The sequence below is a fragment of the Grampus griseus genome (genome assembly GCF_964374135.1).
Source record: "Grampus griseus genome assembly, chromosome: 12".
NCBI classification, from domain to species: Eukaryota; Metazoa; Chordata; class Mammalia; order Artiodactyla; family Delphinidae; genus Grampus; species Grampus griseus.
Genome location: NC_139006.1, coordinates 23,916,317 through 23,940,112, shown reverse-complemented (window position 1 = coordinate 23,940,112; position 23,796 = coordinate 23,916,317). Strand labels below are relative to the sequence as shown.

At 43.6% G+C, this 23,796-nt stretch overlaps 1 protein-coding gene across 4 annotated transcripts in view; it reads left to right on the top strand.

Annotated features, from left to right (window-relative positions):
* Window positions 1-23,796, top strand: part of PRR14L (proline rich 14 like) — a 56,837-nt gene that overhangs the window by 4,954 nt on the left and 28,087 nt on the right. For 2 of the 4 annotated variants that reach the window (XM_082667784.1, XM_082667786.1), the window contains exons 1-2: window positions 2,463-2,951; window positions 14,420-14,492. In XM_082667784.1, the coding sequence (XP_082523910.1) occupies window positions 2,478-2,951; window positions 14,420-14,492 (547 nt within the window). In that variant the 5' untranslated portion in view covers window positions 2,463-2,477. Of the gene's footprint in view, window positions 1-2,427; window positions 2,952-14,419; window positions 14,493-23,796 lie in introns of those variants that run through there. The other 2 variants (XM_082667785.1, XM_082667787.1) reach the window with 2 other exon arrangements.

The window sequence follows — 23,796 nt, the reverse complement described above, 5'->3', positions numbered from 1 at the left end:
GGATCATGTGGTTACTCTGTGCTTAAAGGGACAGTTTTGAGTCATCCTGTTAGCAGAGAAGCTGCACGAAAAGGTGAGGTCATCAAAAAAGTGAATCCTGGGAAGGGAGGTGTATCGAGGGTTGAACTTGAGAACACCCGTACCCTGGCAGGCAGGGAGACCCACGGAGCTCGTCTCCACCTTCTCTTCTACAGTAGTCTTTCCTGCAGTTACTCTTTTGGTGCATATGTGGTGTGACAACTAAAAGCTGGATTGTTATCTGTCGATGGGAAAGGGAAACTGAACCAAATTAAAATGGAGCACTTCCAGCCTTTTGGGAGCGGGGGCATCAAATAGCAATTTCACTTTATCCCTTAACCCCCACGTATACACACACACACACACACACAAAATGGCTTAAAATCTAAAGTACCCCTAGAAATCCAGGAGCTAGAGGAGAAAGGGGAAGACTAGCTCCAGAAAGGATGCCTTTGTCAGCACGGTTTATGAAAGTCCCCTGTGAGTCTCACCTCACTCCTTTGCACGCCAGTGCATCTCTCCTTGCTTCTCCTTTGGATTCAAGTTTCTTCACCAGCCCTCCCGTGTTACCTCAACCTTATGGACCAGCAGTCAGCTTTCCTGTAATTTCTAGTTTTCGTATTTAAGTTAGTGGTATTGCGTTATGTCCTTTCACCTTTGAGTAGGGTTCCTTGAAAACACTAAGGCGCTCGCTCAGCAGATGAGAGCATAGGGACGTGAGTAAACCAGCCACCACAGGTTGGAAAACCAGGAGGAGGGCAGAATGGTCTGGAATGAGAGGACCTGTCATCTGCCCTTCCTCAGCCCCAGCTCCAGTCAAGACAGCACAAGCCAGTGTGGGGGACCTTCTGTCAAGGAGGAACAGTCGTCAACCCAGGAGTGCTCAAGGAGCGGGCTGCTCATTGACGGGGGAGGCAGAGCGTGTGCCTTTGTGTAAGCGGCATCGGTGGACTTTCCCCTATAATCAGGGTACAAACAGACAGGGCCCAGGGCCGCTGGGTCGTAAGGAGGGAGTTACGTGGTGTCTCGGAGAGTCCCTCATGCTTAAAAATCTGATCGTGGTCGGTGGAGAGACGGTGAGACAGCCTAACAGTCAAAACAGTTCAGTAGCAAGCTCTGGGTATTACTTGTATGTAACATGTTTATTTTGGAGAAAGATGGACATTAGGAAGTGGTGAGAGTACATCTGAAACATCCTTTCCTATGTACATTTCGGCCAAAGGAATCTGCTGTCGGTACTTCCGATAAATTCTTGTTATGAACTCGGAGATTCCAAAGATTTCTCATCTCTCTCCTCCTGTTTAGGGTTAAGGAAAACATCAAGAACGAAAGTGTGCAGTATCTCATTTGGTTATCATTTCCGCCTTGGTCAGGTCAAGTGGATTTTGTGGTGGAAACCACACGCGTTTGGTAGACTAAAATGGAAAAGTTACCGGCCAGGAGACCCTGGTTTTGGGTGTACCATTCCCAATCTGTGTGTGTTTGTTTTGATTACTTTAATAATACAGTATCATGAACTACTTAAATATGTACATTTTAGCAAATAACCCATGTTCCCATTACCCAATGTGAGAAGTGAAACATGACCAACACAGTGGAAGCCCTGGGTGTCCCCCCTCCATCCCTCAGTTAACCATGTAATGTTTTAGGCAGGTCACCTTTACCCTCTTCAGGTGTGGTGTTAGAACCTGTAAGAGGAAGACAACAGCCGCCCTGCTTAGCTCACTGGGTTGTTATGAGAATCAAATGAGTGGTGTCTGTGAAGGCACTTGGAAAATCTCGAGGTGCTGAGTTGAAGTCAGGAGGGATTTGCCCAAGAGCTGATTTAGTCGTGTTGGGTGCCAGCCTGCGTAGACACAGCTCAGGTGTTTAGTGAGCACTTTTCTCTATATCTTCTTCCAAAGAGAATTCTTAATGAAGAAAAGTCAGTGAATCGAATTCTTCAGAGTCCCTCAGTATATGTTAATTCAGCAAATATTTTCTGAGTACCTTCTATGTGTGAAACAACTATTCCAGGCAACAGGGATATAGCAGCGAACAAAACGCGCAAGGTTCACAACCTGAAAACAATTCAAAAACAATCTTTATTTTCTTATTTACATTGGGTCTATCCTTGGACCTAGACATGTCTTATTCTCATCTACATTTGATGAGATCTCACTTAAATCCAGATTTATACTAAGAATTGTTCACAAGGCAGTATTTGCATTGAAATTAGACATGTCTATTAAAGGTTTAAGGTATTTATTTTCCTCAAACTCAGTCTCTTACAGAGAATTTTTTGGTGCCAGATAATGTTGGCATTTGAGTTAGAATTTTTTGCCTTTGTTTTAGCCAGTTTAAGCTGAGACAGCTTTCTACTACCGTGCAAGGTTTTAAACTTTTATCCCTTCCTTTGATTTGTGTCAGGGTGAGCCGTTTGGTGTAAAAGACTTGACTCCATATCTGCATCTGCCCCCATGCTGTCATCCGGCGTAGAGACCCAGCCCGTTCCACTCGATTCCTCCATGTCTGCCGAGGTGCAGGAATTATACTCTGAACTCCCAGTGAGTGTCTCCAAAGAGCTTCATGCTGACCCTGAGCCAAGTGCGATTCCAGATGTAAAACCTGGAGCCTCAAGCTCTCGTATAAGTCAGAGTAGGGCAGTGCCCTTGGAGCTGCAGAGGACTCCTGTGGAAAGTTGTCGCGAAGAAACCCCTGAGACCTTGGACCATGGGGGTGAGCCTGGGCGGTGTGGGCTGGTGGACCCCACAGCAGAAGGTTCTGTGGCTTCTGGGATCTTGGATAGGGAAGTGAAAGCCAACAGCATGGAGCAAAAGGTCTTCAGAGATGGAGGGGACCAGGCGGAGAGTGTAAGAGACCCCTGTGAGGGAGCAAAGGAAGACACACGTCAATATTCCACAGCTGCTGAAGAGAAGCTCTGCCCCAGCCAGGTAAGAAATGAGATCTTGATGCAGATCAGTTGAGTGGGAATGGCATCTTTCCAACTGGACTAACACTTCTTAGAATAAAGTACAGAGTCTGACAGGTAGCTTATGATTTATTCTTGAAGCATTTCCAAAATGTTGATTTTGATGTTAACTTTCTTTTGATGATTTTTAAAAACATTCGTGTCGCATCAGACACTTGAGGAGAGGAAGTGCTTATCTCATGAAAACGTGTCAGTCCTCTGACACAGCTACTGTATATGGAATGTTGAGTCTCTTTGTGATGGTCGTGTGGGATTTCTGTGTCTGATGTTAAGGAACGATGTGTACTCGTTCCTTGGGTTTTGGTAGCGTCATGGTTAGGATAGAGTGAGGTGTCACAGGGGTATCTTTGAGGGAGGCTGTTGACCCAGCTAGGGCTTCATAGGATGGATACCCTCGTGGGGTCTCCATATTTCAGAAGTAAGTCCTAAGCTTTGCAGGTCTAGAAACTTGACATATCTTTTGTACGTCAGAGGTGATGATCTCCAAAAGACTGATCCAAGCTACCCCCCTTCATGAGAGGTTGAAGCTTAAATCAGAAAGCCAGTTCTTTAACTAATACACAGTGAAAAGTGGAATCACTGCTTGGTGTGGCATGGAAAATCCCATCTCTGTGAATTTGATATTGGAATAAGAGGGATTAGTTAGGTGAGACTAATGGTTAGTGAGCTAAGGTAGCCTGATGGACCCCAATTCCTAAAGGAAGTTTTACCTGCCAAGTGGACTAGAAAGCTTACTCTTTGCCCTGGATGGTGCCTTAGATCAAGAGTTAGTAAACTTTCTGTGTAAAGGGTCGTAAAGTAAATATTTTAGGCTTTGCAGGCCATATGGCCTCTGTTGAAACTACTCAACTCTGTCATTGTTGCTTGAAAGCAGGCATACGTGATTCTTACAAAAATTAGTGTGGCTGTATTCCAGTAAAGTGTTGTCTATAAGCACAGGCTGTAGTTTGTCAACCCCTGCTCTATGTACTAATAAATTCGTATTCTCTGGGCTTCCTGGGCTAGGAAGCCCATTCCCCACCTGATAAAAATACATCATTTCTTTACACAGGTTGCAGGGCAATTGACTGTCATTAGTAGGCTGCGTATATTAACCATAATTAAGAATAGATAAAGCGTGAAGTAACAGTTGAAAAAAATATCAGATTTTATGCTGTGATGCCCTATCCTTAAAAATATAGTTAAATGAGCAAGGTAACAGACCCAAAGTTCCTTACTCCTTGCTATGGTGGGCTGCATCTAACAAGATGGAAAGTTTTCTTCGTGTAGAATTTGATATAAAATGAAATTATGAGTATATAAATGAACACAGCATACTTATATTAGTGCGTGTATATACATACATATATACGTACCACCCAACTCGAGAACTAGAAGATTACTGTCTCCCTATTCCTTTTCTAAACCATTCCCTTTCTCCCTTTTAACTCCACCAGAGGTAAATTCTATTTTGAATTGTGTAAAGCAAAATGAAATTTAATAGATATAAATGCAAGATTTTGTACTTGGTTTTCATAAAGGGAACTACACACAAGTGGAAAACAGAAGTGAAAAACAGAAGCCCTACGCGTTTTAACTGGTTAATTAGAATTGACTCTGTAGCTGCCAAGAAAAGCCAGTTTGCTCTTAATATACATTAACAAAATGTGTTGCCTGGACAGAGGTGGTGGTTGTGTGCTTGTGTGCTGGTTCGCCTGTACCTAGAGTATCATCCTCATGGTTCTCTCTCCCCTACCCGCCCCAGCATTCAGATGAGCTCAAGATACAGGGAGGATGGGGTGGGGAGCAGAGGGGAAGCAAGGAACGAGATAGTGTTGGGGTTCCTGGCCAAAGCAGAGCCTGTCCCTTCCTTTTCACATTGAGCCTGGGGTCATGTGGGAGGAATGTATTCATGGATAAGAATTCACACTAAGGACACAACGTGAAAATACCCCATTGGAAGCCGAGTTGCTGGGTCTTCCTGAAAAATCAGGAGGAATGAGAGAAGCCTTTGCAACTTTGGAGGGTTGAGCAGAGCAGTTCTGTTGGGCACAGTTAAGCTCAGGGGAAGACGGGTGGGACGGTGGCAGCTCCTGACATTCTTAGGTCACAGCACCATTGGAAATCTGGATGAATGCTGCAGGCCTCTCAGAAAAGCAGACATGCCATCCCGGCAGGTCTGCAGACTCCAGACATCTTTGGACCCCAGGTTAACTCTTGCTAGATGGCAAAAACACCACAAACATAGTCAAAAGACAACTGACACATTGGTAGGACATATTTGCAACGTATATCATGGATAATGGGCTTATATCTCTAATGTATAAAGACCTCTTAAATTGGGGAATGAAAAAACCCAATAGAAAAATGGAGGAGACACTTGAGTAGATAAGTCACTGCGTGCATGTGTGTTTGTGTGTGTGTATTGTGTTTAAACACATGAAGATGGCCAACCTCACTCATAATTAGAGATGCAAATTTAAACAACCCATGATACTACTTTTATGAAACCTATCAGATTGGTGAACATGAAGAATTAGGACAACACACCTGGTCGGCAAGGCTGTGAGGAAAAGGGCTGTTCTCACACATGGCTGGTGGGAACGCATACTGATACAACCTTGCAGAAGAGGAATTGGGCTACACTTAACAAAACTATGCCCTGACCTGTTGACCCAGAACTCTCATTTCTAGAGAGTATCTACCCTGAAGATACACCTCCCACAGCATAAAAATATGTATACACAAGGGTATTGTTTGAAGCGTAGTTTATTATTGCAAAATGTTGGAAGCAACCTAAATGCCCACATATAGGAGACAGGTTGAATAAACTATGGTATATAAACATCCTTCCCTGGAGCCCTGTGCAACTGTAATAAAGAATGAAGATCTCCATGTACAGGTACAGGTGTCCCCTAGACCGCTTCTGTGTTTGGTGATTCTCTGGAATTCACAGGACACTGCACATGGTCATATTCACAGCTAAGATTAATTACAGTGTAAGGACATAAAACAATCAGCAAAGGGAAGAGGGGCATGGGGGCAATGTCTAGAGGAAATCACGCACAGGCTCCCAGGACTCCTCTCCGAGTGTAGTCACACACACTTCACTTCCTCTGGGAACAAATTCTGCTCATACACGTGAAATGTCTACCATGGAAGCTTGTTAGAGTTCAGGCTGGTCACATGGGCATCCTCTGGCTGGCACATACCAAAATCCCAGACGTCACAGGAGGAAAGCAGGGGTTCCCTATGAATCACATTGTTGCATAGGTGTCATGAGCCACTCTGATCATTTAGGAAATAGTGGAGACTCTCCTGCAATCTAAGTTCCCAGATGCTAGCCAAGGCTACCCTTGTAAGCATGCCTTTCTTAGAATAACAGTTAGGCCTGCTGCTGTTAACTCTTCTGCAAAGGAGGATATACTAAGTGAAAAGAGCAAACTGTGAAGGACTTTCTACAGTATCCTCCCTTTCATGCATGAAAGAAGGGGAAATAAGCAAGTGTACAAGTGTATGCTCATTTGTATAAAACACACACATGTGTACACACAGGAGGGATGAGCCAGAGAAGAACCATGTCACTTCTGTGGGGTTCCTGCCCCCCGGATGCACAACCAGGATCTAATCATGAGGAAACATCTGAGAAACCCAAACCAAGGGACTTTCTTTCCAAAAGTTATGAAAGATGAATACGTATGGAACCCTCTCAGTTGAAAGGAGACTGAGGAGGCATGATGACTAAATGCATTCTGGGAGCCTGGATTGGATCCTGGTCCCGAAAAAGGGTGTTATGGAGCCATTAACAAGATTTGAATAAGGTCTTAAGACTAGTTAGTATTTTATTAGTGTTAATAACTATACTGTGGTTATTTAAGATGTTAACATTAGGGAAAGCTGGATGAAGACTATACAAGAAATTTTTTTGATCAATATTTGCAAGTTTTTGGTGTATGTAAAAGATATTTCTAAATCAAATGTTTAAAAACTTTAAAAATATTATAACAATTAAAAAACAAAACAAAAACCTCTTCTTGATAGAGGGAGACAGAATTTAACTCAGTATGAGAGGTGCTTTTTAACAGCTAGACCAGTCTAGACATGGCTTAGGTTACTCGGGGAAGTCCTATTTATGAAGAGGCTCAGTGACTGTTTGTCAGGAATATAGCAAAGGGGATTCTAACTCAGACAAGCAACCTCAGAGGTGTTCTTTTCCATGCTGACATTCTGTGATTTTGTTCTAATAGTTGATTTGCCTTTAGCAGCATTCCACAAAGCTTTTTCCTTCAGCTGTTGTTCGTCTCAAACCAACAAAGAGGCCCACAATCGTGCACTGGCTCCAGTTTGGGGAAAAGTACTCAGAGGTTATCACTTAACCCACTCTTCTCTGTTCCCTCTGAACCAAAATCAGTCAAGGCGGAAGGGTACTGACTTCAACAGAGCTCGGCTCCAGGAATAAGAACTTGCTGTGGTTGTGAAGGACGGCCACCTACACTTTCCGGCGTGGATTGCATGAATTAAATGAATTTAATGAAGTTAAGTCTGCTTGGTGAATTTCCCAGTTCATGGAGAAGAACAGCACCAATATTTAGAATTAGAAGTTTACGCTTTTTTGTACCTTGGGCCCTGATGAAGCCTAAACTGTTTTTGTTAAATATTCATTTCATTCACTCACTTAACCTCTCAAGGTCATTATTAGTTGTGTTTGTGTTTTTCTGTGTTTTTTTTGGTTGTTGTTGTAAAAGAAAAACAAAGTACATGTTATTTTATGAAGCAACTTATTTTTAAATGTTGGTCTTAACTTTTTTTTTTTGGCTTTTTTTACTGTGGTAAAATACATATAACATTTACCATTTTTATTATTTGTAACGCTTCAGTGACATTAAGTACATTCACATTGTTGTGTAACCATCACCACCATCCATCTCCAGAACTCTTTTTATATTCCCAAATTGGAACTCTGTCCCCATTAAACAATAACTCCCCATATGCTCTCCCCCAGCCCCTGGTAACCCCCGTTCGCCACCTTTCTATGAATTTGTCTGCTCTAGGGACCTCATACAAGTGCAGTCATACAGTCTTTGTCCTTTTGTGACTGTACTTGACGTTTTCTTTAAAGATCCACGTGGGGCTTCCCTGATGATCCAGTGGTTAAGACTCTGCGCTTCCACTGCAGGGGGCAAGGGTTCAATCCCTGGTTGGGGAACTAAGATCCTGCATGCTGTGTGGTGCAGCCAAAATATTTTTTTAAAAATTTAATAAAAAATAAAAAAATAAAGATCCACTTAAAAAGTTAAAATAAATATTCCAGCCATGAAATATTTCAATCATGAAAAGTTAAACCAGCAAAAAAATCATTCTTTCCTGCCTTATGATTGTGTCAAAAAGTTATAAGGACCTGTAACTGGTACTTTTGTCCTTTGATCTGGGATGTTCTGTTATCGGGAGGGGAGAAGAAAGGCAAAAACAAGAAGGGGAAAGAGTCTGGGAACAGATGCGTGGAAGGGACAGCTGCAGGAGCCACGCTGAGTGGTGAAAGAACCGTTCAGCTGTGACCTCTGCACTCACAGGAGGAAGGTCAAGAACTACGGTGCACACAGAGGTTACGGACCAGGATACGGAAAAGACTGGTCTTATTTAAGAATAAAGTGGAAAGATGGGTATGCGACATCCCACACAGGTGATTTGACATTGAAAACTTTTTTTTCCTGATTTGAACAACCAACTTTCTTTTTCTTTTTTTTAACTGAAGTATAGTTGGTTTACAACGTTATATTAGTTTCTGGTGTACAACGTAGTGATTTCGTTTTTGTTTTCTTGGCTGCGCAGTTTGTGGAATCTCAGTTCCCTGACCAGGGATTGAACCCAGGCCATGGCAGCAAAAGCCTGGAATCTAACCACTAGGTCATCAGGGAATTGCCCAATGTAGTGATTTTTGACATTTTTATAGGTTATACTTCATTTAAGGTTATTACAAAATATTGGTTACATTCCCTGTGCTGAACGTTACATCCTTGTATCTGTGAAAACTCTTTATACCATGCTTTGTTTGTTTTTCTTGGTGCTTAGATGTAAGCTGTACACAGGGGTAGATCTGCCGGGGTGAACGTGTTGTAAAAGCTTTGGCTTCAAGATACATCATTTGTGCTCAACACAGACACAGAAAAAGTTCTGAATTGTCTGTTAGCGGAAACATATGAAGACTCAGTATGCATCTTTTGACAGATATTTGAAAGCATATGGACAGGAGACATCAAGTCAGGAAGCACAATGGCTGTTGATCACCCGAGGCATGTTATGCTATTGGAGAAACTTCTTATTTAATGGCATGTTCAGAAAAGACCCAATCTTGTGCAATTTATGTGACTTTACTTAAGGGAAAGGCTGTTATGCTAAATGCCCATTAAGCTTCCTTCCTCATCACCCTAAGCGTCTCTGATCCTAAGGGAAATTTGCAATAGTGTGAAGCAGCTTGCTGTTTGCTTAAAAGGAAATCTTGTTGGAAATAACTGATTTTCAGTGATTTAAAGGTGAAAAAATCTGAACTTCACACTCTCAGTAGTACAGTTGGTGGCCATAAGGTGTTCTCCCGGTCTGCCAGGGTACCATGGTCCCCACAGTGATGGTTTGCCGTGGTTCTCAGCTCATATTGTTAAAAGTGTGTGACAAACAAGTGCCCAAAGCACCATTCACATACTGCTGGGACTTAAGGTGGAACTTTCTCCTCATTAGTTTAGCAGTTCTCTTAGATAAATCCTTGTGGCGGACTGTTACTAAATGCCTTACCCAGCTAACGTGATTGGTGCCTCATTTAAAGTTTCTCTGAATTGAGATACATGGAGGAAAATTCCTTTTTAGGCTCAGTAAAGATTTAAAGTTACTGTCCTACAGCTCTTCCTTCCTAGATGTGCAAGCGTAAGAAACTGAAAGGTCCATCTAGAGATCCAACATCTTGTTTATTTTCAGTGTTCTTCACTGTGAACACGATCACTGCTGTTCCCACAAGTGCCAGGAAATAGGAGGTATCTCATTTGCTCTGTGTTGGGGCCCTATTGTGTGTTCAGTGTGTCGGCAGTCCCACCTGAAGCTGGGACCACCACTGCTCCAGCTTAGGAAGCTCAGTCTTGGAGGGGGTCAGCGAGATCTGCTTACAACCAGGGCTCATGGCTCAGGTGTACCTCAGGCCCTGAGGAGCTTATAACTACCCTGCTTATAAAAGCTGAAGGACCTGGTGCATGTTCATTTCCCTCCTAAAGATATTTGTGGGGTTTTTTTTCTGGCTCAATACTAGCCTCATAGGAATGAATCAGTATTGCGTCTTTTCCAGGATAAACAGCCAGCTTTTTTTAAATTATTATTATTTTATTTAATTTTATTTATTTATTTTTGGCTGTATTGGGTCTTCGTTTCTGTGCGAGGGCTTTCTCTAGTTGCGGCGAGCGGGGGCCACTCTTCATCGCGGTGTGCGGGCCTCTCACTGTCGCAGCCTCTCCTGTTGCGGAGCACAAGCTCCAGACGCGCAGGCTCAGTAGTTGTGGCTCACGGGCCTAGTTGCTCCACGGCATGTGGGATCTTCCCAGACCAGGGCTCAAACCCGTGTCCCCTGCATTGGCAGGCAGATTCTCAACCACTGCGCCACCAGGGAAGCCCCACAGTCAGCTTTTAATGGGAAATAAGATTATAGACGAACAGTAAGAATGGTTTTCAAGACCCTCCTAAAATCTGCCTAAACTTTGGAGAAGTATTTTAAGTTGGTTTTGATTCCAAGCAGTGGGCAAGAGGATGACATGTTGGCTGTGCCAGGCTGAGGCAGAGAATTTGCTGTCAGTTTGACAAATTGCACTATTACGTGGCATTTCGTATTTTATATAGTTTATATAATGCTACAAACTACTGCAGTTATCTCATTTGATTTTGCAAGAGGCATCCACATGAACTTTTATCTTGGAAACAGATTTTGCAAGGAATGTTAGGATATTAACGATCAGATGTCAAGATTTAGTAAAATCTAGATGGTAGAGAGAAGTGTTTAGGACTTGACCTCTAGGAATCCTGAAACTTAGAACACTTAGCTGATAAAATATTGTAGGAAAAGGACATTGTGTCTGACAAATTTCTTCAAGTGTTTCTTACATGGTCGGTTGGCTCGAGGGGATGGAGGGAGTTAGTTGCACACAGGATGCTTACGCTACACGGCCATTGCTCGCAAGTGGTCTGTTCTGTTCCTTCATCTGCGTTTGGAACCCAAGGCTGGTTGAGCTCCCACCTGATCTGAAGATCACCCACTGCCGTGGTGCTGGTGGTTGGGGGTCCCTCACATCTGAACTCAGCCTCACACTGTTTTTCAACCCTGTCAATTCCTGATCATATCTAGATTTAAAACTTTGTAGGGTCCACAGCCCTCTGTGAGGGGAACTTGTTTTTCATAACTCAGAACCTTTCAGGAGAAGTCAGCAAGGCAGGGGGAGAGAGGAGTCTGTCACTCCTGGCTTCTGCTGCTCCCTTTCACTGTTAGGAGTCGTGGCTAAGCAGGGAGACGGTGGCGGGGCGGGGGGGAGATGGCTTGAAGCAGTCAGGTAGGCACTCCACCAGGGTGTGTGCAGGCTCCAGCTAAGACACCTCCTTAGAGCAGCAGGTGGGGCCAGACTAAAATCCCAGCAGTCCCTCCAGGAGCCGGAGCCCTTAGGGTTCATCATATGAGCTCACCAGAGTCCATGGGAATCTGAGGGGACCTGTATGCTGCTGGCAGGTCAGCTCTCACTGCAGTCTCTTTTAGGCCCAGAAGAGCTTACGGTGGTCACTCCAGATGACACTGGGCTCTGTTGGTGACAGTCCTATTGGCTTTTCTCACAGGAAAGTGAGATCTAAGGTCTAAGGTCTACTGGATGGTGAGAGCTTCTGCTCATGGAGCACCCGTCCTGACGGGGCATCTTGCGAGGTGTCTGTGGTCCCCATTTATAAAACCACGTGTAAGCATGCACTCTGTGCAGCAAAGCTAGCAGGTGGGAGTCCTGCGGCTGGAACGGAGCTGCATCTGACTCCTCACCCCTTGGCTTTTGCTCCAGCACCCGGCCTTTCCCATAAAGTATTAACCTGAAGAAATACTCTAAATAGCATCTAATCTAACACTTCAGACATTCAGTCTGAGAACTGGAAGTGTGGAGGGTAGTATTTTGGAGAAAGGATCAAAGGTAACTACAAATAATGATGTTTTCTTAACCTCTTATTTTGAAATAATTTGAGACTTACAGAAAAGTTGCAAAAGTAGTGTGAAGAATTCCCATTACCCTTCACGTGTATTCCTCACATGTTAACATCTTACCACATTTGCTTTTTTTCCCTTCTGAATAATTTGAGCGTATAGTTGCAGACGTGATGCCTAAATACTTGACTGTGTATTTCCTAGCAAACAACGGCATTCTGTCAGGTGACCACAGTACCCTAATCAAAATCAAGAAATTAACACTGATCAGAGTACATTTGGCCAATTGTCCCACTGAAGTCTTTTGTAGCAAAAGAAAAGAAAATGCTTTCTTGGTCTAGGAAAAGTCCAGGATCATTTGTGGCATTCAGTTGTCATGTTTGTTTAGTCTCATTTAATGTGTAACATTTTCTCAGCTCATGACCTTGGCACGTGAAAGAGTACAGGCCATTTATTTTGTAGAATTTTCCTCAGTTTGGGTTTGTCTGATGTTTCCTCATGATTAGATCCTGGTTGTGCATTTGGGGGGCAGGAACCCCACAGAAGTGATGTGGTTCTTCCTGTGCATCCTCTCAGCAAGCGCCTGGCATTGAGGTGCCTCATTCCTGGGCAGGGGAACTGCCATCACCTGGTTCAGGTGGGGTCTGCCAGGCTTCTCCACTGTGAAGGTACTATTTTCCCCTTCATAATTATTAAGTATCTCGTGGGGAGATATTTTGAAACTATGTAATATTTCTGTTTCTCATTCAAACTTTTAGCAACTAGTTTTAACATCCATTGATGATTCTTGAGATAATTATCACTGTGATGGTTGCCAAATGCTGATTTTCTAATTCCATCATTCCTTCTACAGTAAGTAAGAGCTTTTCTTCTCCCCATTTACAAATAAATTGGACCTGGCATCACGCTAGAATTTATACTCTTTTGGCCAAACGTGGTAACACGTAAGTTCTGTGGGAGATGGTTGTTTTAAGTTCATGCTGTGCAAAAGCATTCCACGCTGAAGTTGCAATAGAAAGTGAAGGAACAGTCCAGCTTTGTACATGACACTCCACGCCAGGCCTCTTCTCTCACTTCCAGTGATGATGCTTTATTTCCTCCTGTGTCCTCCTGTATTTGCCATCACTTTGATCTTCTGTTTCCACCACAGAACTTTGCTTAGAAATGAAATGGTTTTCCTTGTTTGTTGTTTTTTTTTTTTTTTTTTTTTTTTGGTATGCGGGCCTCTCACTGCCGTGGCCTCTCCCGTTGCGGAGCACAGGCTCCGGCCGCGCAGGCTCAGCGGCCATGGCTCACGGGCCCAGCCGCTCCGTGGCATGTGGGATCTTCCCGGACCGGGGCACGAACCCGTGTCCCCTGCATCGGCAGGCGGACTCTCAACCACTGTGCCACCAGGGAAGCCTTGTTGTTGTTTTTGTTTTGGGGTTTTTGGGGGGGGATTTTTTTTGGTGGAGAATGTGGGCAGTGATTTTTTTTTTAAGTGCTGTAAAAGTTATCAAGCATTGTAGCAGTGATTTTACCATCTGTCAGTTTAAGTGAGTGCTGTGTCAGAATCTTTTACTTACCAGTTAAATCCATGTGAAAAAAAAAATCTTCGGACAGAGAAAAAGGTGACCCAGAAGGAAACTTTGATGTGAGCAGCCATCATTGGTCTGTCAGTGTCTCCAGCTGGTCAGCCTGGTCGGACCCTTTCCTCACGGGGCCCCATGCCACACATGCGCTGCTGCTGCTGCCCCTTCCCATTTTCCTGAAGTCCCTCTGTAGGTTGTCATTGATGGTGTTCCTCCTTATACCCTCCTCCAGTGAACAGGGATGAAAAGGAAAAATAGCCCTTCCAGGAAGTTTGAGAAAAAAATGAGTATGTGATGCTGAGAATGGTTAGGGACTGAGTTACATTCAACTTCCTGATAGTTTCCATTCAGATTTTCACTTAATTAAGATCACATTGCATCAGTGTGTTTCTTGATTCGGAGGATACTTACAGGGTTTTGTTTGGATCTGCAGCCCAGCATTCTCAACCTCTGTTATTGTCCAGACCTTGGGAGACTTGGCTTTTCAAGCTCAAATTCTAGAGAAGTGGAAGTTTTATTGATTATATTAATTTGAATTTGAGGTTTGCTTCAGTTCCCAGTCCTTGTGACTGCTAGCAAATTTCCAGGAGTTGGAAAGAAGACTCTCAGAGAATCATTGGCATTGGTGAGCTCGGGTGTCTCTGGATCCTCCCTGACGGCTGGATTTTCTTACCGCAGGAGGACCTCCTGATGCAGGCAAGCAAAGAACATCTATGCACGGACCTCCCTGAAGATGGTCTGAGGAACAAAGGTATTTATTTCTCTCACATCTTTTCCTTCTTCCATTATTAAACACACAATTTTAGTTCACACTGGGAACGTGAGGATTTTAGGTCCCTGCCTTGCCAGATGGACTTCACTGTAGCAGCTCTTGATATCATTGCCCACGGACGTACTCGGAGGCCCCTGGTATGATAGAGCGATGCCTCATTTGTGACAAAAGTTTGCTTCCCACTTTTTCTATAATGAGTCCCCATTGACTGTGCGTTGAACCTTAATGCTGGTGTGAAATCTTTCATTTGACTTTATAAAGCTGCACTGCTGTGTGGAAGGGTTCATGTGGACGGGGAGGAACCACCGCTGGCTGTGTAGGGCATCCTGCTCTGTTCTCGTGGACGGCGTGTCCACTCCCGGTCACCATGAGAGTTTGCAGAACAGTTTCTCACTTCCGTTACCTCGTTTACTCCTCAAAACCATTGTTGAATATGGGCATCTGAGATACTGCCTTTAATTTGATTGATTGATTGATTGATTGATTTGATTGAGGAAGAAGCCGAGGCCCAGAAGAGTGCTGAGCCAAGATTCTTCTCCCACTGCCCCAGGCTGAAAATAATCTTAGGCAACTTTAGCGAGGACTCTGTGTATCTATTTTATAATTAAGGTTAACAATGTAGAATAATCAAAACTGCAAAAAAAAAATTCAGCAAATATGTTTGTGTGAACATTTTGTTACTGTGATACAACGTCAGATTTGACTCTGCTTCTTGGCAGCCTGGACAGAAAAGGAAGCACAGACCATCCCTATGAGAAAGGACGCTTGTCCCAGTTTATCACCCTGCTTCCTGCTGCTGGAGATTCTCTCTGTGGCTCAAAGCCTTGGCTGTCCAGTAGAGAGTAAAGTTCTGAAGATGAGAAATGTCGCTTTGTGCATGTCTCACCCAGTCTCAGGGCTTTACTAGGGATGCAGTTTAGTGCCATCACCTGTACCCGCCTGGATCTTTTTTTTTCTTTTTTGGCGGTACGCGGGCCTCTCCCGTTGCGGAGCACAGGCTCCGGACACCCAGGATCAGTGGCCATGGCTCACAGGCCCGGCCGCTCCGCGGCATGTGGGATCTTCCCGGACCGGGGCACGAACCCGTGTCCCCTGCATCGGCAGGCGGACTCTCAACCATTGCGCCACCAGGGAAGCCCCCACCTGGATCTTTTTAGTGGGGCTCCAGTACTGGTATACTGAGTCGTAGGTGTGTTGGTTTATTTTCACCCACATCTTATCACAAAATTCACTGTGTATGTTATGAACTACATTTAACTACTTTCATTTAACCACTGAATGGACCTTTTAAACAAGAGAACCAGAGTTATTTTCTATGACGAAATCTGCATTCTCAGACTTACCTGGGTACTCTCCACCTAAAAAGCTGGTCCCCACTGGACCTGGGTAAGTTGAGCTCTTCTGAAAAGTGTTCTTAGATAAACTGCTCTGTGGCACTTTTCTTCCTGTCCTAATGCCATTCTTCTTTAGTGACTTAAATTGGTAAAATGAAATTGTTTTCCTCCCAAGCCATAGGGAAGGTTCTCAGGTTGATGTGGGGGAGCCTGGAAATGGCAGCTCTGCCTGACTTTTAGCAGCGATGGCCTAGTGCCCGACTGTGAGACGTTCTTCCATGCAGCCCCCGAGAACCTTGCAAGTTGGCCCTGTGTTACACTTGCGGGAACCAGCTCGGCTGTCCAGTGTCCCAGGCAGGCATGGCCAGGCAGAAAGGAGGGTTCTAAGCAGGCAGGTCTCCGCAGGAATTGAGCCCTGGGAGTGCGAGCAGGCCGTGCAGCTGCCACCAGGGATTTGAGTTAAACAGATGCACATGCTCTACTGTCTTGTGACCAGCATTTCAGCTTGCTTTGCCAAGGTCAAGGTCAAACATTTACTAACTTACCATTTACTACAGAATTGAGAAGTAAATGATGTTTCTTGGAAATCTGGTTGTACTGTCTCTACAGGGGCCCCAGCGGCCAAAATTTTCACTCTGCCGTGGATTGTAGCTCCTAGTTTTAGACATGTTAGATATTTTAAGTTTTCCTGATGGAAATCTAATGGATCCTTGCTACCTTTGTTGTGAGCGTTTGTACCGTTGAGCACTGTGCAAATTGCTATACATAGTTTTGTTTATACTAAGTTTTGCTTATTCTGAAATGGGGGCACCTCTGAGGTCAGTGTTCTGTAATAATTTATAAATTTGCTGAGGGGTGAATTTGGGTCCCCCGTACTGAGCTGTCTAGTAAGTGACCCTCTTACAGCTCCCTTCTCTGTGTTGTTTTTCCTTCTCTCTATAAATGTCCCGTTCACAGCACACTCCCAGGTTCACATGGGATTCCAGGCTTTTGAGGCTCTTTACAGTCGTTCTGTCTGCTGTGGTTCAGTGAAGTAAAATGAGAACACGATTGACTCTTTAATAAAAAGGACCTTTGTGTTAACCAAAAGGAGTCTTTAATTTGTAGAATGCTATTTTGCATATCATTCCCTATTTCTTGATTGCCGTAAGGCAGATCCGAGAGAAGCGGGCATGGGGACCAGTGCTGGGTGTTAGTCAAGAGGCCATTTCACAAGGGAAGAATGTCCCATCAGGCCCTCTGACTGTGCCTCTCCCTCCCTGCTGTTCTGAGTGTTAACCTGGCTGTTTCACCATAATTTTCTGTTCAATATTTTATAAAACTAATGTTATCAATTCTTTTTTCCTTGTAACTGGGCTTGATTGGGAAGGTTGCGTAAGAAAGATGGAATGGGCTCCAGGAAAAATACAAATATTAGTTCCCACTAATTACTGTGAGACTTAGTTCCCATAGTAACAGTCTCCGTTAAGGCTTATGTGGGAATCCTCTGAAATAGTAGGGTCACCAGAAATTGGAAGAGTGTTGAGGAAGTAAACTTTGATGCAGAGGTGAAAGCATCAAGGAGGGAAAAGCTACCTTATATAATTTTTGGAACTAGATAGTTTAAATTATTTAGAATAACTAAAGTTGAAACAATCTTTTCATAGCCTCTATTTCTATTATGTGAATAAATTAAGCATTTTAAGGAGATGGAATGAACCTATCAATAAAGCCCTTAGGTGGTATATGCATTCAGATTCTTGGAGTTTACTGATCTGTTTGTATAGTTTGGAATTACTATCTCATGTTTTGTATTCCCTGTTTATGTCATTATGCTCCTATAATTTACATTTTGGGGAGTGGAAAGTTGAAAAATCAGCCAGTACCACACCCATTTAATAGGCTACAACGAGGAGGTGTAGACATTTGGGGAACTAGTTTTTCATTTAAAAAAAAATTAAGGTATAACTTACATATACTGAAATTCACCCTTGTTTTGGGTGTGTATATGGTTCTGTGAGTTTTGAAAAATACATACAATTGTGTAATCACAACTGTACCAGCACAATCAAGAAATAGAACATTTCCATCATGCAGCAGTCTCTTGCAGGCCCCTTTCATAGTCGGTCCTTGCCACCCCCAGCCCTTGGCAACCACTTATCCATGTTATTTCCCTATCGTTTTGACTTTTCTAGAATGCCCTATACACGTAATCATGCGGGGGAGGTCTGTGAGCCTGACTTTGTTCATTTAGTGTAGTGCATTTACAATTAATCCACAGTGCTGTGTGTATCGTAGCTCATTGCTTCTTACATCTGAAAGGTATCCTGTCGTCTAGTTGTATCACGATTTATCTGCTTCTCATTCGAGGGAAATTTGAGTTGTTTCCAGTTTTGGTAATTATGCATAATGCTGCGGTAAACACTTTCATACAAGTTTTTTTTTTTTTTTAATTTACTTTCATTTATTTATTTATTTATAGTTTATTTTGGCTGCGCTGGGTCTTAGTTGTGACATGCAGACTTCTTAGTTGCAGCATGCATGCAGGATCTAGTTCCCTGGCCGGGCCCCCTGCACTGGGAGCATGGAGTCTTACCCACTGGACCACCAGGGAAGTCCCTTGTACAAGTTTTTGTGTGAACTTGAGTTGTCATTTCACCTGGGCAAATACCTAGGCTTGGGACTCCTGGGTCATTTGGGAAGTATGTGTTTAATTTTACAAGAAATTACCAAACTGTTTTCCGGGGTGCTTGTACCCTTTTTTATTCCCACCAGCAATATATAAGAGTTCCAGGTGAGGAGTTGAATGCTATCTCATTGTTTGTTGACTTATCTGGAATTCAGAAAGCCAGGTGTCCAGTGGGCAGTACAAGCATAGGAGGTGACGGAACTTATAGGGCTCTCTGCCGCAATCCTACCACCAGTAGGCAGCCTTTGTGAACCTCCACCAGAGAGCTTCCTTTTATAAGGCATTTCAACATTGCTAACCCATTACACATCTTTCCAAGGACAAGATGCAGGATAAACCAAAACTTACGTCATATTTAGTTTCCATGTCTAGCCACTTAAATTTTGATCCAGGAAAATGTTGTCATGGAAATGCTATTGAATCTTTGTCAACCTCCAGCATGTCTGTCCTGAAGTAGGGTCATTTGGAGATAACACCAAAAAGGTGTCTGAGTTTTCTGATGTAACTTTTATTATAATTGGAGTATGAGCACTTTTTGAAAAAACAATTTCATGGAGATATAATTTATAGACAATAATTTTCACCCATTTAAAGTGTATACTTCAATAATTTAATTTTTATCACTTCCCAAGGAAACCTTGTACCTGTTAGCAGTCATTCCCCATCCCCACATACCCCCAGCCTCCTCCAGTCACTAATCTACTTGTGTCTCTGTAGATATGCCTGTTCTGGACACTGTATAAATGAGACCTTACAACATATGGTCTTTTTGGTTTTGTTTTGTTTTGGCTGCATCCTGCAACTTGCAGGATCTTAGTTCCCTGACTAGGGATCGAACCCGGACCCCAGCAGTGAAAGTGCCGAGTCCTAACCACTGGACCACCAGGGAATTCCCAAAATGTTCCAATTTCTCCACATCCTTTATCAGTTATATTTTATTTATTTTTGGCTGCATCGGGTCTTGGTTACTGCACGCGGGCTTTCTCTAGTTGTGGCGAGCGGGGGCTACTATTCCGTGTGATGTGCGGGCTTCTCATTGCAGTGGCTTCTCTTGTTGCGGAGCACAGGCTCCAGGCTCATGGGCTTCAGTAGTTGTGGCATGCGGGCTCAGTAGTTGTGGTGCATGGGCTTAGCTGCTCTGCAGCATGTGGGATCTTTCCAGGCTAGGGCTTGAACCTGTGTCCCCTGCATTGGCAACCGGATTCTTTAACCACTGTGCCACCAGGGAAGCCCCCAACAGTTATCTTTTGTTTTCTTTTGAATAATAGCCATTTTAATGGGTGTGAATTGACATCTCATTGTGGTTTTGATCTTCATTGCTCTTATGACTAATGATGTTGAGCATCTTCTTGTGTGCCTATTACCGTTCATATGTCTTTGGGAAAATGCTTATTCAAGTCCTTTTCCCTTTTGTTTTTCTTTTTTAAAAAACTAATAATTTTATTTGTAAAGCAGTGTAGGATTTACAGAGAAATTGAGCAGATGACACAGAGGGTTTCCATCCCAACCTTCACTCCCCTCCCCACCCCACGCCCTCCCACGCCCCCCCCCCCGTTTCCCCTATTGTTAACGTATCAGTATTGTATATTTGTTACAGCTCATGAACCAGTGTTGTTATACAGTTCATAGTTTATTCTGATTCCCTTACTTTTTCCCTAATGTCCTCTTTCTGTTCTAGGGTCCCATCTAGGATCCCACCTCACATTTAGTCCTCTTAACCCCTTAGGCTCCTCTTGGCTATGATGGTTTCTCACACTTTCTTATTTTGGGTGATGCTGAGAGTTTTGAAGAATGCTGGTCGAGTGTATTGTAGAATGCCTCTCCATTGGGGTTTGTCGGATGTTTTTCTCATTAAGACTAGGGTTATTTATGGGTTTGGGAGAGGAAACTCCCACAGGTAAAGTGCCACTTTCATCACATATCAAGGGTACTTACTATAAACGTGAAGTGGTGTTTGTAAGGTTACTCCCCCTCCCCCTTTCCATACTGTCAGCTCTTTGGAAGGAAGTCACTATGTACAGACAACACTTGAGAAATGGGGAGCTCTGCTCCCTCTGCCTATTTTTAAATTAGACTTTTTGTCTTTTTATTGTTTAGTTGTAAGACTTCTTTATATATATTAAGTACAAATCCCTTATCAGATGGTTGATTTGCAAATATTTTCTCCCCACCAGTGGTTTGTCTTTTTGCTTCTTGATGTTGTCCTTAGAAGCACAAAAGTTTTGGGACTTCCCTGGCGATCCAGTGGTTAAGATTTCAGTTCCACTGCAGGGGGTGTGGGTTCAATCCTTGGTCGGGGAATTAAGATCCCACATGCCACATGGCACGGCCAAAAATTTTTTTTTAATTAAAAAAAAATGTTTAAAAAGCACAAAAGTTTTAAAATTTTTTAAATTGATTAATTTAACTTTTTTTTTAAAAAATTGAGGTCTAGTTGATTTACAATATTATTTTAGTTTCAAGTATAAAAAGTTTTTAGTTTTGATGGAGTCCAGCTTATCAGTCTTCCTTTTTTTAATCACTTGTGCTTTTGGTTTCTTAGCTAAGAAATCATTACCTGGGACTTCCCTGGTGGCACGGTGGTTGAGAATCTGCCTACCAATGCAGGGGACACGGGTTCGAGCCCTGGTCTGGGAAGATCCCACATGCTGCGGAGCAGCTAAACCCATGCACCACAACTACTGAGCCTGTGCTCTAGAGCCCTTGAGCCACAACTACTGAGCCCGAGTGCCACAACTACTGAAGCCTGTGCGCCTAGAGCCCACGCTCTGCAACAAGAGAAGCCACCCAATGAGAAGCCCGTGAATCGCCATGACTAGAGAAAAGCCCACATGCAGCAACAAAGACCCAAGGCAGCCAAAAATATAAATAAATAAATAAATTTTTAAAAAAGAAAGAAAGAAATCATTAACACAAAGTCATGAAGATTTACTCTTGTGTTTTGCTTGTAAGAGTTTATTATAGTTTCAGCTCTTACATTTAAGTTTATGATCAACTTTGAGTTGATTATTTCGTGTGATGTGAGCTAGGGTTCAAATTTATTCTTTTGCATGTGGATATCCACTTTTTCCAGGACCATTTGTTGGAAAGGTATTCTTTTTGGTCCCTTTGTCAGAAATCAGTTAACTGACTATAAATGTTAGAGTTTGTTTCTGGACCCGGGGTTCTGCTGCATTGATCTTTATGTCTCCCCAGCGCCAGGGCCACACGGACTTGATTATTGTAGCTTTGTAGTAAGTCGGTTTTTTTTTTTTTTTTTTTTGCGGTACGCGGACCTCTCACTGTTATGGCCTCTCCCGCTGCGGAGCACAGGCTCCAGATGCGCAGGCTCAGCAGCCATGGCTCACAGGCCCAGCCGCTCCACGGCATGTGGGATCTTCCCGGACCAGGGCACGAACCCGTGTCCCCTGCATCGGCAGGCAGACTCTCAACCACTGCGCCACCAGGGAAGCCCTGTAGTAAGTTTTTAAAGCAGGAATTATGAGTCTTCCAGTTTTGTTCTTCAAGATTGTTTTGGCTGTTACGTGTCCGTTGCATTTTCATACCAGTTTTAGGATGTTTGTCAGTTTCTGAGAACACAAGCACCATTAAGCAGTTATCATAGAACTACAAATCCAGGATCTTCAGCTGAGGTCATGAAACTCCTGTGCTTCTTAAGTGGGCACATACCTCACAGAATACACATTTCACCCTCCAGTGTACCTAATACTTCTAACACCTTCCCTCATTTAATTCTTCTTTCTGCTAACATCTGTATGTACCTGCCAGTCTCCAGGATCACGGTTGGGTACTGAGTACACAGCGATCATTAAGATCCAGTTTCTGCCCTCACATACCTCCAGTCTCATGGAGCTGATAAATGAGACACATAATTGAGAAACAGCCTTACAGAGGCTTTGATAGAGATGTTGTGCAAGGGAGTGAAGTTCCAGGGGAGTGGTTCGCACTCACTAAGCGTGGACTCCGTCTGGCACTTCTGACAGTTTTACCTGTCAGAAGTAACGGACAGGTCACCGACTCATCTAATCTTTACAAGTCCTGTGATGTGGATACTCTTTTTCTCCCACATTACAGATGAGTACCCAGGTCAGTGTTCCATGGCCTTTTGAAAACTTACTAATAAATAGAAAACTTTCTTAAAGGCTCCTTTAAAGTTCTTTGTGATTTCACAATAAATGTGATTAAAAACAAGCCAAAAGAGTAGGCAGAGTATCATTTTGCTTTCGTGCTGTCCACAACCCCTCTTCCCCACCTGCTCCTCTGCTCACCACCTGGGAAGTAGCTGCTCCCCGGCCTCCCCACTAAGACTGGACGTGTGGAAAACAGGCGGTCTTCCAGCAGGTGGGGGCTCTAAGCGTGAATCTTGCCTTAAGTGCCTTGCACAGTAAATGGTTTGGGGTTGGATGAAGAGTTTTAGTGTTTTCCTGAGTAGATATAGTGAGGGATAGGACTAGTGTGGTGAGAGGAGTGAGGGAGAGGCCAGAATATACATGACCGGTTTCATGAATGCTGCTGCGTCCAGCAGAGAGACATAGTAAAACCATTTGGAGTATTTTGCTTAGAAATTCATGAATAGGTTAGAATTGTCTGCTATGATATGGAAAGTGGGTCAGTTTCAAAGATAAATACTCAGTGGACCATTAGGATTTCAAGGCTGCCTTTTGTCAGTGATTGGTAGCTTTGCACACTTACGGAATGCAGCACACATTTATGTATCTAGTATTTGGTGACTCTGAGTATTTCTAAATGCTGTGTCCTAGCCTAGTTATTAAGGTTATCATTTAAGCTATTCTCAGATTCAGTAAAATAAGAATCAGAGAGAGCAGAACAAAGGAAAAACACTTCTCCTTTATATGGCAGGCACTGTACCAGGTGGTTTGTTTGTTTGTTTGTTTGGCGGGACGCGGCCTCTCACTGTGTGGCCTCTCCCGTTGCGGAGCACAGGCTCCGGACACGCAGGCTCAGCGGCCATGGCTCATGGGCCCAGCTGCTCCGTGGCATGTGGGATCTTCCCGGACCGGGGCACGAACCCATGTCCCCTGCATCGGCAGGCGGACTCTCAACCACTGCGCTACCAGGGAAGCCCCCAGGTGGTATTTTATATGTATCATTTAATTTAATCCTCAGAGTAACACTGAGGTAAGTATACTTACCCTCTTTTTACAAAGGAGACTCAGAGAGGTGGGTGACATCACAGAGCCCAGCTGGCTTGCCTTCAGAGTCACTGCTCTTTCTCTCAAAATTGCTGCTCTCAGAACTAGTTAAGAAATGGCCAGGGAAG